The sequence below is a fragment of the Oncorhynchus masou genome, chromosome 33, assembly GCF_036934945.1.
Source record: "Oncorhynchus masou masou isolate Uvic2021 chromosome 33, UVic_Omas_1.1, whole genome shotgun sequence".
NCBI classification, from domain to species: Eukaryota; Metazoa; Chordata; class Actinopteri; order Salmoniformes; family Salmonidae; genus Oncorhynchus; species Oncorhynchus masou.
This window is the reverse complement of record NC_088244.1, coordinates 12,915,739-12,928,238: the sequence shown is the minus strand read 5'-3', so window position 1 is coordinate 12,928,238 and position 12,500 is coordinate 12,915,739. Positions and strand designations below refer to the sequence as shown.

At 43.2% G+C, this 12,500-nt stretch overlaps 2 protein-coding genes across 2 annotated transcripts in view; one reads left to right on the top strand and one right to left on the bottom strand.

Annotated features, from left to right (window-relative positions):
- Positions 1-12,500, top strand: part of cacna2d3a (calcium channel, voltage-dependent, alpha 2/delta subunit 3a) — a 348,945-nt gene that overhangs the window by 276,858 nt on the left and 59,587 nt on the right. Inside the window, exon 27 of the mRNA XM_064956460.1 lies at positions 267-344. Coding sequence (XP_064812532.1) covers positions 267-344 — 78 coding nt within the window. The remainder of the gene's footprint in view (positions 1-266; positions 345-12,500) is intronic.
- Positions 10,426-12,500, bottom strand: part of LOC135527850 (leucine-rich repeat and transmembrane domain-containing protein 1) — an 8,806-nt gene continuing 6,731 nt past the window's right edge. The window contains exon 4 of the mRNA XM_064956459.1: positions 10,426-12,004. Coding sequence (XP_064812531.1) covers positions 11,511-12,004 — 494 coding nt within the window. The 3' untranslated portion in view covers positions 10,426-11,510. The remainder of the gene's footprint in view (positions 12,005-12,500) is intronic.

Below are 12,500 nucleotides of genomic sequence, written 5' to 3'. Positions count from 1 at the left end.
ACACACACGCAAACCCACACACACACACTCAGAGAAACCAGTGCCCTTCCAATAGTATTTATTGAAATAACATGTTTTGAGTGGCCTGCTGTTGCCTCAGGGAGTCCACTAAACCACACTCTAATAATACTGGTGATATTCTATTTACTTTCTGAGGTTGCCGTGGTCAAATGATTACTATAGTATATAATGTAGATACCCCTGCAGGAATGCGTATTGTAGTGATGACAAGGAGACTGATGGTGTGTGTTCTGTATGTGTCCTAGGGAAGGACAATAATAGTGTAGTGTTGGCCAGCACTGCCATTCAGCTACTGGACGAAAGAAAATCACCCATTGCTGCCGGTGAGTTGATTTAACTCCTTCAAAATGCACACATACAGACAGACACAAACACAAACACACTGAGCTCTGGACACGCACTCATTCTGCATCTAGCACACAACACTCTCTCTCACACACACACACTCTCCTCGATGGTGCCTTCTCCTTCACACTCTCACTCAGACTCTGTTGATCTGGATAGTGTGTCATCTTGCTTGGACAGCAAATGGCTGTCCTCCCCTCTAGCCTCAGGCAAGGTTGAAGGTCAACCTTTGGCCTTACTTCTGCACACAGCTGGCTATGAAGGAGGACTGTTGTGTGTGTGTGTGTGTGTGTGTGTGTGTGTGTGTGTGTGTGTGTGTGTGTGTGTGTGTGTGTGTGTGTGTGTGTGTGTGTGTGTGTGTGTGTGTGTGTGTGTGTGTGTGTGTGTGTGTGTGTGTGTGTGTGTGTGTCAGTGAAAGTTTACGTTGGGAAGTGTGGCGCTGGACAACGTGACCCATGTACGGGACCCATGTACATGTTTCTGGAGCATCAGCATTTGTGCGTTCGATTACAGGCTCAAAATAGCCTGAAACAAAGATCTTTCTTCTGAAACTCGTCAGTCTATTCTTGTTCTGAGAAATGAAGGCTATTCCATGCGAGAAATTGCCAAGAAACTGAAGATCTGGTACAAAGCTGTGTACTACTCCCTTCACAGAACAGAGCAAACTGGCTCTAACCATAATAGAAAGAGGAGTGGGAGGCCCCGGTGCACAACTGAGCAAGAGGACAATGCGTACAACAGAGTGTCTAGTTTGAGAAACAGACACCTCACAAGTCCTCAACTGGCAGCTTCATTAAATAGTACCTGCACAACACCAGTCTCAACATCAACAGTGAAGAGGCGACTCCAGGATGCTGGCCTTCTAAGCAGAGTTGTAAAGAAAAAGCCAAATCTCAGACTGGCCAATGAAAAGAAAAGATTAAGATGGGCAAAAGAAGACAGACACTGGACAGAGGAACTCTGCCTAGAAGGCCAGGAACCCTGAGTCGTCTCATCACCCAAATCATAGACTGTTCTATCTGCTACCGCACCGCAAGTGGTACCGGTGCACCAGGTCTGGAACCAACAGGACCCAGAACAGATTCTACCGCAAAGCAATAAGACTGCTAAATAATTAGTTAAATAGTTAACCAAATAGCTACCCTGAAACTCATTTGACTCATCAAGCTGCTGTTACTTTCTATTATCTATCCTGTTGTCCAGTCAATTTATCCCTCACTACAGTATACTGCTGTTACTGTCTATTATCTATCCTTTACCCCTACCTACAGTATACTGCTGTTACTGTCTATTATCTATCCTTTACCCCTACCTACAGTATACTGCTGTTACTGTCTATTATCTATCCTTTACCCCTACCTACAGTATACTGCTGTTACTGTCTATTATCTATCCTTTACCCCTACCTACAGTATACTGCTGTTACTGTCTATTATCTATCCTTTACCCCTACCTACAGTATACTGCTGTTACTGTCTATTATCTATCCTTTACCCCTACCTACAGTATACTGCTGTTACTGTCTATTATCTATCCTGTTCCCCTACCTACAGTATACTGCTGTTACTGTTTATTTTCTATACTTTACCCCTACCTACAGTATACTGCTGTTACTGTCTATTATCTATCCTTTACTCCTACCTACAGTATACTGCTGTTACTGTCTATTATCTACCCTTTAACCCTACCTACAGTATACTGCTGTTACTGTCTATTATCTATCCTTTACCCCTACCTACAGTATACTGCTGTTACTGTCTATTATCTATCCTTTACCCCTACCTACAGTATACTGCTGTTACTGTCTATTATCTATCCTTTACCCCTACCTACAGTATACTGCTGTTACTGTCTATTATCTATCCTTTACCCCTACCTACAGTATACTGCTGTTACTGTCTATTATCTATCCTTTACCCCTACCTACAGTATACTGCTGTTACTGTCTATTATCTACCCTTTACCCCTACCTACAGTATACTGCTGTTACTGTCTATTATCTATCCTTCATCCCTACCTACAGTATACTGCTGTTACTGTCTATTATCTATCCTTTACCCCTACCTACAGTATACTGCTGTTACTGTATGTTATCTATCCTTTACCCCTACCTACAGTATACTGCTGTTACTGTCTATTATCTATCCTTTACCCCTACCTACAGTATACTGCTGTTACTGTATGTTATCTATCCTTTACCCCTACCTACAGTATACTGCTGTTACTGTCTATTATCTATCCTTTACCCCTACCTACAGTATACTGCTGTTACTGTTTATTATCTATCCTGTTGTCCAGTCACTTTATCCCTACCTACAGTATACTGCTGTTACTGTCTATTATCTATCCTTTACCCCTACCTACAGTATACTGCTGCTGCTGTTTATTATATATCCTGTTGTCCAGTCACTTTATCCCTACCTACAGTATACTGCTGTTACTGTCTATTATCTATCCTTTATCCCTACTTACAGTACACTGCTGTTACTGTCTATAACACCATGGTACCCTCCAAGCTCGTCATCAAGCTCGAGACCCTGGGTCTCGACCCCGCCCTGTGCAACAGGGTACTGGACTTCCTGACGGGCCGCCCCCAGGTGGTGAGTGTAGGCAACAACATCTCCACCCCGCTGATCCTTAACACTGGGGCCCCACAAGGGTGCGTTCTGAGCCCTCTCCTGTACTCCCTGTTCACCCACGACTGCGCGGCAACGCACGCCTCCAACTCAATCATCAAGTTTGCGGACGACACAACAGTGGTAGGCTTGATTACCAACAACGACGAGACGGCCTACAGGGAGCAGGTGAGGCCCCTCGGAGTGTGGTGTCAGGACAATAACCTCACACTCAACGTCAACAAAACTAAGGAGATGATTGTGGACTTCAGGACACAGCAGAGGGAACACCCCCCTATCCACATCGATGGAACAGTAGTGGAGAGAGTAGTAAGTTTTAAGTTCCTCGGCGTACACATCACAGACAAACTGAATTGGTCCACTCACACAGACAGCATCGTGAAGAAGGCGCAGCAGCTCCTCTTCAACCTCAGGAGGCTGAAGAAATTCGGCTTGTCACCAAAAACACTCACAAACTTCTACAGATGCACAATCGAGAGCATCCTGGCGGGCTGTATCACCGCCTGGTACGGCAACTGCTCCGCCCACAACCGTAAGGCTCTCCAGAGGGTAGTGAGGTCTGCACAACGTATCACCGGGGGCAAACTACCTGCCCTCCAGGACACCTACACCACCCAATGTTACAGGAAGGCCATAAAGATCATCAAGGACAACACCCACCCGAGCCACTGCCTATTCACCCCGCTATCATCCAGAAGGCGAGGTCAGTACAGGTGCATCAAAGCTGGGACCGAGAGACTGAAAAACAGCTTCTATCTCAAGGCCATCAGACTGTTAAACAGCAACCACTAACATTGAGTGGCTGCTGCCAACACACTGACTCAACTCCAGCCACTTCAATAATGGGAATTGATGGGAAAGGATGTAAAATATATCACTAGCCACTTTAAACAATGCTACCTAATATAATGTTTACATACCCTACATTATTCATCTCATATGTATACGTATATACTGTACTCTATCATCTACTGCATCCTTATGTAATACATTTATCACTAGCCACTTTAACTATGCCACTTTGTTTACATACTCATCTCATATGTATATACTGTACTCGATACCATCTACTGTATCTTGCCTATGCTGCTCTGCACCATCACTCATTCATATCTTTATGTACATATTCTTTATCCCCTTACACTGTGTATAAGATATTAGTTTTGGAATTGTTAGTTAGATTACTTGTTGGTTATTACTGCATTGTCGGAACTGGAAGCACAAGCATTTCGCTACACTCGCATTAACATCTGCTAACCATGTGTATGTGACAAATAAAATGTGATTTGATTTGATTTATTATCTATCCTTTATCCCTACCTACAGTATACTGCTGTTACTGTCTATTATCTATCCTGTTGTCTACTCACTTTACCCCTACCTACAATATACTGCTGTTACTGTCTATTATCTACCCTTTACCCCTACCTACAGTATACTGCTGTTACTGTCTATTATCTATCCTTTACCCCTACCTACAGTATACTGCTGTTACTGTCTATTATCTATCCTTTACCCCTACCTATGGTATACTGCTGTTACTGTCTATTATCTATCATGTTGTCTAGTCACTTTATCCCTACCTACAGTATACTGCTGTTACTGTCTATTATCTATCCTATTGTCTAGTCACTTTACCCCTACCTACAGTATACTGCTGTTACTGTCTATTATCTACCCTTTACCCCTACCTACGGTATACTGCTGTTACTGTCTATTATCTATCCTTCATCCCTACCTACAGTATACTGCTGTTACTGTCTATTTTCTATCATGTTGTCTAGTCACTTTATCCCTACCTACAGTATACTGCTGTTACTGTCTATTATCTATCCTATTGTCTAGTCACTTTACCCCTACCTACAGTATACTGCTGTTACTGTCTATTATCTACCCTTTACCCCTACCTACGGTATACTGCTGTTACTGTCTATTATCTATCCTTCATCCCTACCTACAGTATACTGCTGTTACTGTCTATTATCTATCCTTTACCCCTACCTACAGTATACTGCTGTTACTGTCTATTATCTACCCTTTACCCCTACCTACAGTATACTGCTGTTACTGTCTATTATCTATCCTTCATCCATACCTACAGTATACTGCTGTTACTGTCTATTATCTATCCTTTACCCCTACCTACAGTATACTGCTGTTACTGTCTATTATCTATCCTTTATCCCTACCTACAGTATACTGCTGTTACTGTCTATTATCTATCCTTCATCCCTACCTACAGTATACTGCTGTTACTGTCTATTATCTATCCTTTATCCCTACCTACAGTATACTGCTGTTACTGTCTATTATCTACCCTTCATCCCTACCTACAGTATACTGCTGTTACTGTCTATTATCTATCCTTTACCCCTACCTACAGTATACTGCTGTTACTGTCTATTTTCTATCCTTTATCCCTACCTACAGTATACTGCTGTTACTGTCTATTATCTATCCTTCATCCCTACCTACAGTATACTGCTGTTACTGTCTATTATCTATCCTTTATCCCTACCTACAGTATACTGCTGTTACTGTCTATTATCTACCCTTCATCCCTACCTACAGTATACTGCTGTTACTGTCTATTATCTATCCTTTACCCCTACCTACAGTATACTGCTGTTACTGTCTATTATCTATCCTTCATCCCTACCTACAGTATACTGCTGTTACTGTCTATTATCTATCCTTTACCCCTACCTACAGTATACTGCTGTTACTGTCTATTATCTATCCTTTACCCCTACCTACAGTATACTGCTGTTACTGTCTATTATCTATCCTTTATCCCTACCTACAGTATACTGCTGTTACTGTCTATTATCTATCCTTCCCTACCTACAGTATACTGCTGTTACTGTCTATTATCTATCCTTTATCCCTACCTACAGTATACTGCTGTTACTGTCTATTATCTACCCTTCATCCCTACCTACAGTATACTGCTGTTACTGTCTATTATCTATCCTTTACCCCTACCTACAGTATATACTGCTGTTACTGTCTATTATCTATCCTTCATCCCTACCTACAGTATACTGCTGTTACTGTCTATTATCTATCCTTTACCCCTACCTACAGTATACTGCTGTTACTGTCTATTATCTACCCTTCATCCCTACCTACAGTATACTGCTGTTACTGTCTATTATCTATCCTTTACCCCTACCTACAGTATACTGCTGTTACTGTCTATTATCTATCCTTCATCCCTACCTACAGTATACTGCTGTTACTGTCTATTATCTATCCTTCATCCCTACCTACAGTATACTGCTGTTACTGTCTATTATCTATCCTTCATCCCTACCTACAGTATACTGCTGTTACTGTCTATTATCTATCCTTTATCCCTACCTACAGTATACTGCTGTTACTGTCTATTATCTATCCTTCATCCCTACCTACAGTATACTGCTGTTACTGTCTATTATCTACCCTTTACCCCTACCTACAGTATACTGCTGTTACTGTCTATTATCTATCCTTTATCCCTACCTACAGTATACTGCTGTTGCTGTCTATTATCTATCCTTCATCCCTACCTACAGTATACTGCTGTTACTGTCTATTATCTACCCTTTACCCCTACCTACAGTATACTGCTGTTACTGTCTATTATCTATCCTTCATCCCTACCTACAGTATACTGCTGTTACTGTCTATTATCTACCCTTTACCCCTACCTACAGTATACTGCTGTTACTGTCTATTATTATAGGCCTATACTACAGTAAAGCAGTGATTGGTTAGTGATCAGTTATGCTATTAGTGTTTGCACATGTGAGGAGTGTGTGTGGGACCTGGTGAGCAAGTGTAGCATTTTGATTGGTTGTGTTTGGAAAAGGAAAGCAAGTCACTTCCTGTTAGATTTTTGTGTTTTAGGTAGAGAATTGTGTGTAGTGTTTTGAAAAAAGTGTTTTATGCAATTGACAACTGAGTCAAAGGATGAGATATAGCTTATGGTTTTGGATATTTGGTGTGTAGTTTTGCACTTTGAGTGAGAGGTTTCAAAAATCGTGTGACATGAAAATATTTTGTGAGTAATCAGTTGGAATAAAGTGTAATAAGTATTCAACCCCTTTGTTATGACAGTTCCAGAGTTTAATGGCTGTGATAGGAGAACACTGAGGATGGATCAACAACACTGTAGTTACTCCACAATACTAACCTAAATGACAGAGTGAAAAGAAGTGTGTGTGTGTGGGGAATGTGTGTGTTTTTTGTGTTATGGGAATGTGTGTGTTTGTGTGTTAGGGGAATGTGTGTGTTTGTGTGTTAAGAGAATGTGTGTGTTTTTTGTGTTATGGGAATGTGTGTGTTTGTGTGTTAAGGGAATGTGTGTGTTTTTTGTGTTATGGGAATGTGTGTGTTTGTGTGTTAAGGGAATGTGTGTGTTTTTTGTGTTATGGGAATGTGTGTGTTTGTGTGTTAGGGGAATGTGTGTGTTTTTTTCTGTTAGGGGAATGTGTGTATTTGTGTGTGTTTGGGGAATGTGTGTGTGTTTGTTAGAGGAATGTGTTTTTTTTGTGCTAGGGGAATTTGTGTGTGTTTATGTGTGGTGTGTGTGTTTGTTAGGGGAATGTGTGTGTTTGTGTGTTAGGGGAATGTGTGTGTTTTTTTCTGTTAGGGGAATGTGTGTGTTTGTGTGTTAGGGGAATATGTGTGTGTGTGTGTGTGGGGGGGGGGGTGAATGTGTGTGGGGAATGTGTGTGTATGTGGGGAATGTGTGTGTTTGTGTGTGGTGTGTGTGTTTGGGGTATGTGTGTGTTTGTGTGTCAGGGGAATGTGGTTGTGTGTTATTGGAATGCGTGTGCGTGTGTGTGTGTGTGTGTGTGTGTGTGTGTGTGTGTGTGTGTGTGTGTGTGTGTGTGTGTGTGTGTGTGTGTGTTAGGGGAATGTGTGTGTGTATGTGTTAAGGGAATGTGTGTGTGTTTATTTGTAAGAGGAATCGAGAGAGAAGGAAAAGGCTGTTGTAGGTCTGAGCTTCACCTCCTTGAAGACTCCCTTTAGAGGAACTCTCATACTCTATTTCAACATAATGTGTTCTTCCCTTTGGCGTATTAAATGAGGATAAAAGATGTCTAATGGAGGATATTTCTGTTCCATGACCCACCTCTCCCTAAGCAGGAATATACCGGTGTTGTAGAAAGACCTCCTTTGAGTAATGATATAGAACTGAAGGATGGACGCACACGTACGCATGCACACACACACACACGCACGCACGCACACATGCACGAACGCACACACGCACACACACACACACACACACACACGGTCACACACACACACACACACACACACACACACACACACACACACACACACACACACACACACACACACACACACACACACACACACACACACACACACACACACACACACACACACACACACACACACACACACACACACACACACACACACACACACAACCTCTTCTGTAACGCTCAGTATGTGCTGTCCTCAGGATTATTCACCTCCTCCCTAACTGCTGTCTGAACGTGGCTGATGTATTCAGTGTCATTGTGTCCTGGGATTTTGGGTAATCTTATTCTGTCAAAACATGTGCAGCAATTTAGACAATCTTCTCATCACTGAGATGATCTAGCAGGCAGGCCCTGCATCAGCTCCACTGTGTTTGAGGGAGAGTTGATTTATAGTGCAACATGTTCTATCTATCTGTGCTTTACCACATACAGTATCAACCCCCTGCATCGGACACAAGGGGGTGGTATGGAGCTCATCTCTGCGTTTTGAAACAACAGCAGGACATCAATCCTGTCCAGATTAGACTGATGTTCTGAAACAGAAAGCGTGATAGTGATTTAAAGATGGTTGCAAAGACATCAAGTGCAAGAAAAGAAAGGTAAGACAAGAAATGGTTTGGAGAGAGAAGAGGGAAGAGGGGGGAGGACAGTAGAGAGATACTTTATATGATAGAGAGAGGATGAGCGGATAATAGAGATGGAGAGAGACAAAGTAGTTACGACAGGAGACTATACAAAAAGATAGAATGAGAGAAAGATACTGAGAGGAGAATAGAGAGAGAGAGAGAGTGAGAAGGAAGAAAAGAGGGCAGAAGGAGGGAAGATGATTTCACGGTGTCTGAATGCGATGACATGCGAGTGGTGCATTGTGGGTAGCGTTGGCCTGGGGGAAACAACAGTGTGCTGAAGCAGAAGGAGAGAGATGGAGAGTCTGTGCAGTGCCACCACGCACACACACACACACGCGCGCGCGCGAGCATGCACACACACACACACACACACACACACACACACACACACACACACACACACACACACACACACACACACACACACACACACACACACACACACACCATTCTACATACAGTAGAACTGGCTTCTCAGTGGAAATTATATGACCAATAGCAGTTATCAGCTCATCAGCAAAATAATTAACCTCAACAAACACATAGCAGTAACACAGTAGTAAGACAGTAGTAACACACTGTGAAAAGGGAGATTATGAGTACTCAGTGTCACAGCGGTGAGGACAGCCTCTATATTACGTAGGTACTGATGAGCAGTAATGATAATTGTGCTGCTCAGATTGAAGAGGGCATGTAATGATGTTTGGACTGGAGATGCAGCCTAATGGTAATTCAGTATAGGCCGGTTAGGGCCAGTTTTCCTCTCTGCTCCAGTTGGCCTGAGCTTCATGAATAGGCTAATATGCTAACTTAACACGACAGCCCAGTGACTTCACACATCCTGGGCACTGCAGACATCTCTGACTCATAGCGTGTGTGTGTGTGTATGCACAGTCTCTGGTTGGATGGTCTTTACTGTATGGCTAGCTGGATCCTTCAGGCAGCTTCTAGAACACGTATGTGTTTCCTCGTGTGGAACACACACTCACAGGGTCATATGGACTGAAAGCCTTTTAGGGTCCTGTGCGTTTCACAGACATAGGTTGGAGGTGACTTTGACGGTTTCTCTCTGTCTCTGTCACACGCAAGCATGATGACACACACACATACACACGTACACATTGAAACACTTTCCCATTTCCACACACATCCCCCTCCGGCTCTGTGCAGTGTAATTCATGATGCAGGCCACAATAGCTCTCTGTCCAATTATGTCATCCCCAACACTGTGTGTGCGTGTGTGTGTGTGTGTGTGTGTGTGTGTGTGTGTGTGTGTGTGTGTGTGTGTGTGTGTGTGTGTGTGTGTGTGTGTGTGTGTGTGTGTGTGTGTGTGTGTGTGTGTGTGTGTGTGTGTGAATGAAAAGACTCAACCCATGGTGTTCATGTTATTTTAGTTTTGTTTCATTATTGCTTGTAGAATCATCCATCTTCCACACATTAAGGAAAATATGCGTATTTTCTCCTTCAGCACGCACGCGCGCACACACACACACACACACACACACACACACACACACACACACACACACACACACACACACACACACACACACACACACACACACACACACACACACACACACACACACACACACACACACACAAACCTCTTGGCCAGGTCGCCCTCCCAAAAGAGGTTTCTTACCTAAAGGGTATTTAGGGTATTTTTAAAAAGCATCGTAGCTGCCTACTAAGAATCTGCACTTCAAAATTAGACCGAATCAAAAGATATGAACAATAGGTTACAAAAAAAAACATAAATCAAACTACTAATTATTCAGAAGATAACATTTTACACTATCAACAAACAAAACATTTATCAACATGTTTTTTTATCCATTTTTACTACCCTCAGAGGAAATGGAATTGATATGTTGTGATATATTTGGGAGTCCACAGACACAGAGATGTAGAGATTTGTGTCTTGCCCAGTTTATATTCACAGCACCTGATGTACCAAGCCTCCGCTCCACACCACAGCATTCTTCCCTGGTTATCATCCAGAGAGATACATTACAACATGTTCACTGTAAAGTAAAGGAGTGGAGATATGTAAGATGGGTCAATACTGCACAAGACGTTTCTCGCTTCCTTTCTCTCTTTCCCTTCTGAAGTGCTAACTTTGTACGGATTTCAACTCTCAGTAGATATGGTCTGTAGTTCTCTTATTTGCATTTAGTAGTTTTGGGACAACATGGGGTGTTGTGTTGGAAAATAGCATTACAACTTTCACTATGAGGTGAACTATTGATACCAACAAAACCTGTCACAGGCAATGGCTTTCTCCAGCAGCGGTTGATATGTGCTGTCCTGTCCTCTGCTTAAGGTGTAGACCAGGTATGAATGATGGGTTTTGGGTCAGGTCCCAGTTTAGTCCATGGGACTAGAGGTTAAAGTTTAAGCTGAAGATTTGAGTTTTAAGTCAGGGCACACACACACACGCACACACACACACACACACAGACACACACACACACACACACACACACACACACACACACAGACACACACCTATGACAGTACTTTCAGGTACAGGGTTCAAAGTTACAGATTCAAAGTTTGTGGGTTAAAGTTCACAGTTCACTCAATCCCATCGTCTAGGCGATAGCGTTCTCCAGTGGTTCCTTCTCGTCTGCGCTGCCATGATCGCCCTTACTCGTCTCCTCACTCTTCTTCAGCTCCCGCTGGTACTTGGCCATGAGGGCGGCGTAGGCACAGCCGTACACCGCTGCAGCCAGCATCATCATCAACACGATGCCACACACCACGCCAGTCACGATCACCGTGGCGATGGCATGACGCAGGTTCACCGGGCGAGGTCTCTGCTTGGGCTCGCACTCAGGGAGACCACTTCCCCCTCCTCCATACCCCTCCCCCATTCCCAGGGGGCCGTGCGGGTTGCCATTGCCGTGTGTGTTGCCGTGGGTGTGACCCCTGTTGGACCTGTCAGACTCCAGGTGGTGTATGTTGGAGAACAGGTAGTTGTAGCTGGTGGTCATGCAGGAATGGAAGAGCTGGTAGGGAACATTCTGGAGATCTTTGTCCTTCATCTCCTCTGGTTTGGAGCAGGAGACCTCATCCACCACTCCACCTGGAAATGGAGAGAGAGTGAGACGATGGTGAGAGGGAGGGAGGTTATTATATCAATAGAAACCCTGAATATTCGCTTCATGCCTTTAACCTTTCTGCTATATAAAATACCACTGCTGCAGGTGTTTTCCATGCTATGGTCCGAATGCTAGGGAGTAAACAGGCAGTACAAGTGTGATGACTGACTCTATGTCCGTGTGTTGTCACTTGTCGAGAACAGCCATGCAATACCCCCCTGTGACACATGCTATGTCTGACTTCAGTCTAACTTCCTGTCACAATTACCTTTAATCACAGGAGCAGCACTGACCTGAATAAGGCTACCTGAGATCTGAGATGGTAATTACCAGAGGATCTTAATTTCTTTTTTAGATTAAATGGTCCGAGTTAACGAGTGTGTCCTGATTCTGTTAATGACTGAACGTTCAAATATGAGGCAGTAAAGAGCATGACAAGTTAATATTCAGGATATAACCTTCTCTCTCTCTCTCTCTCTC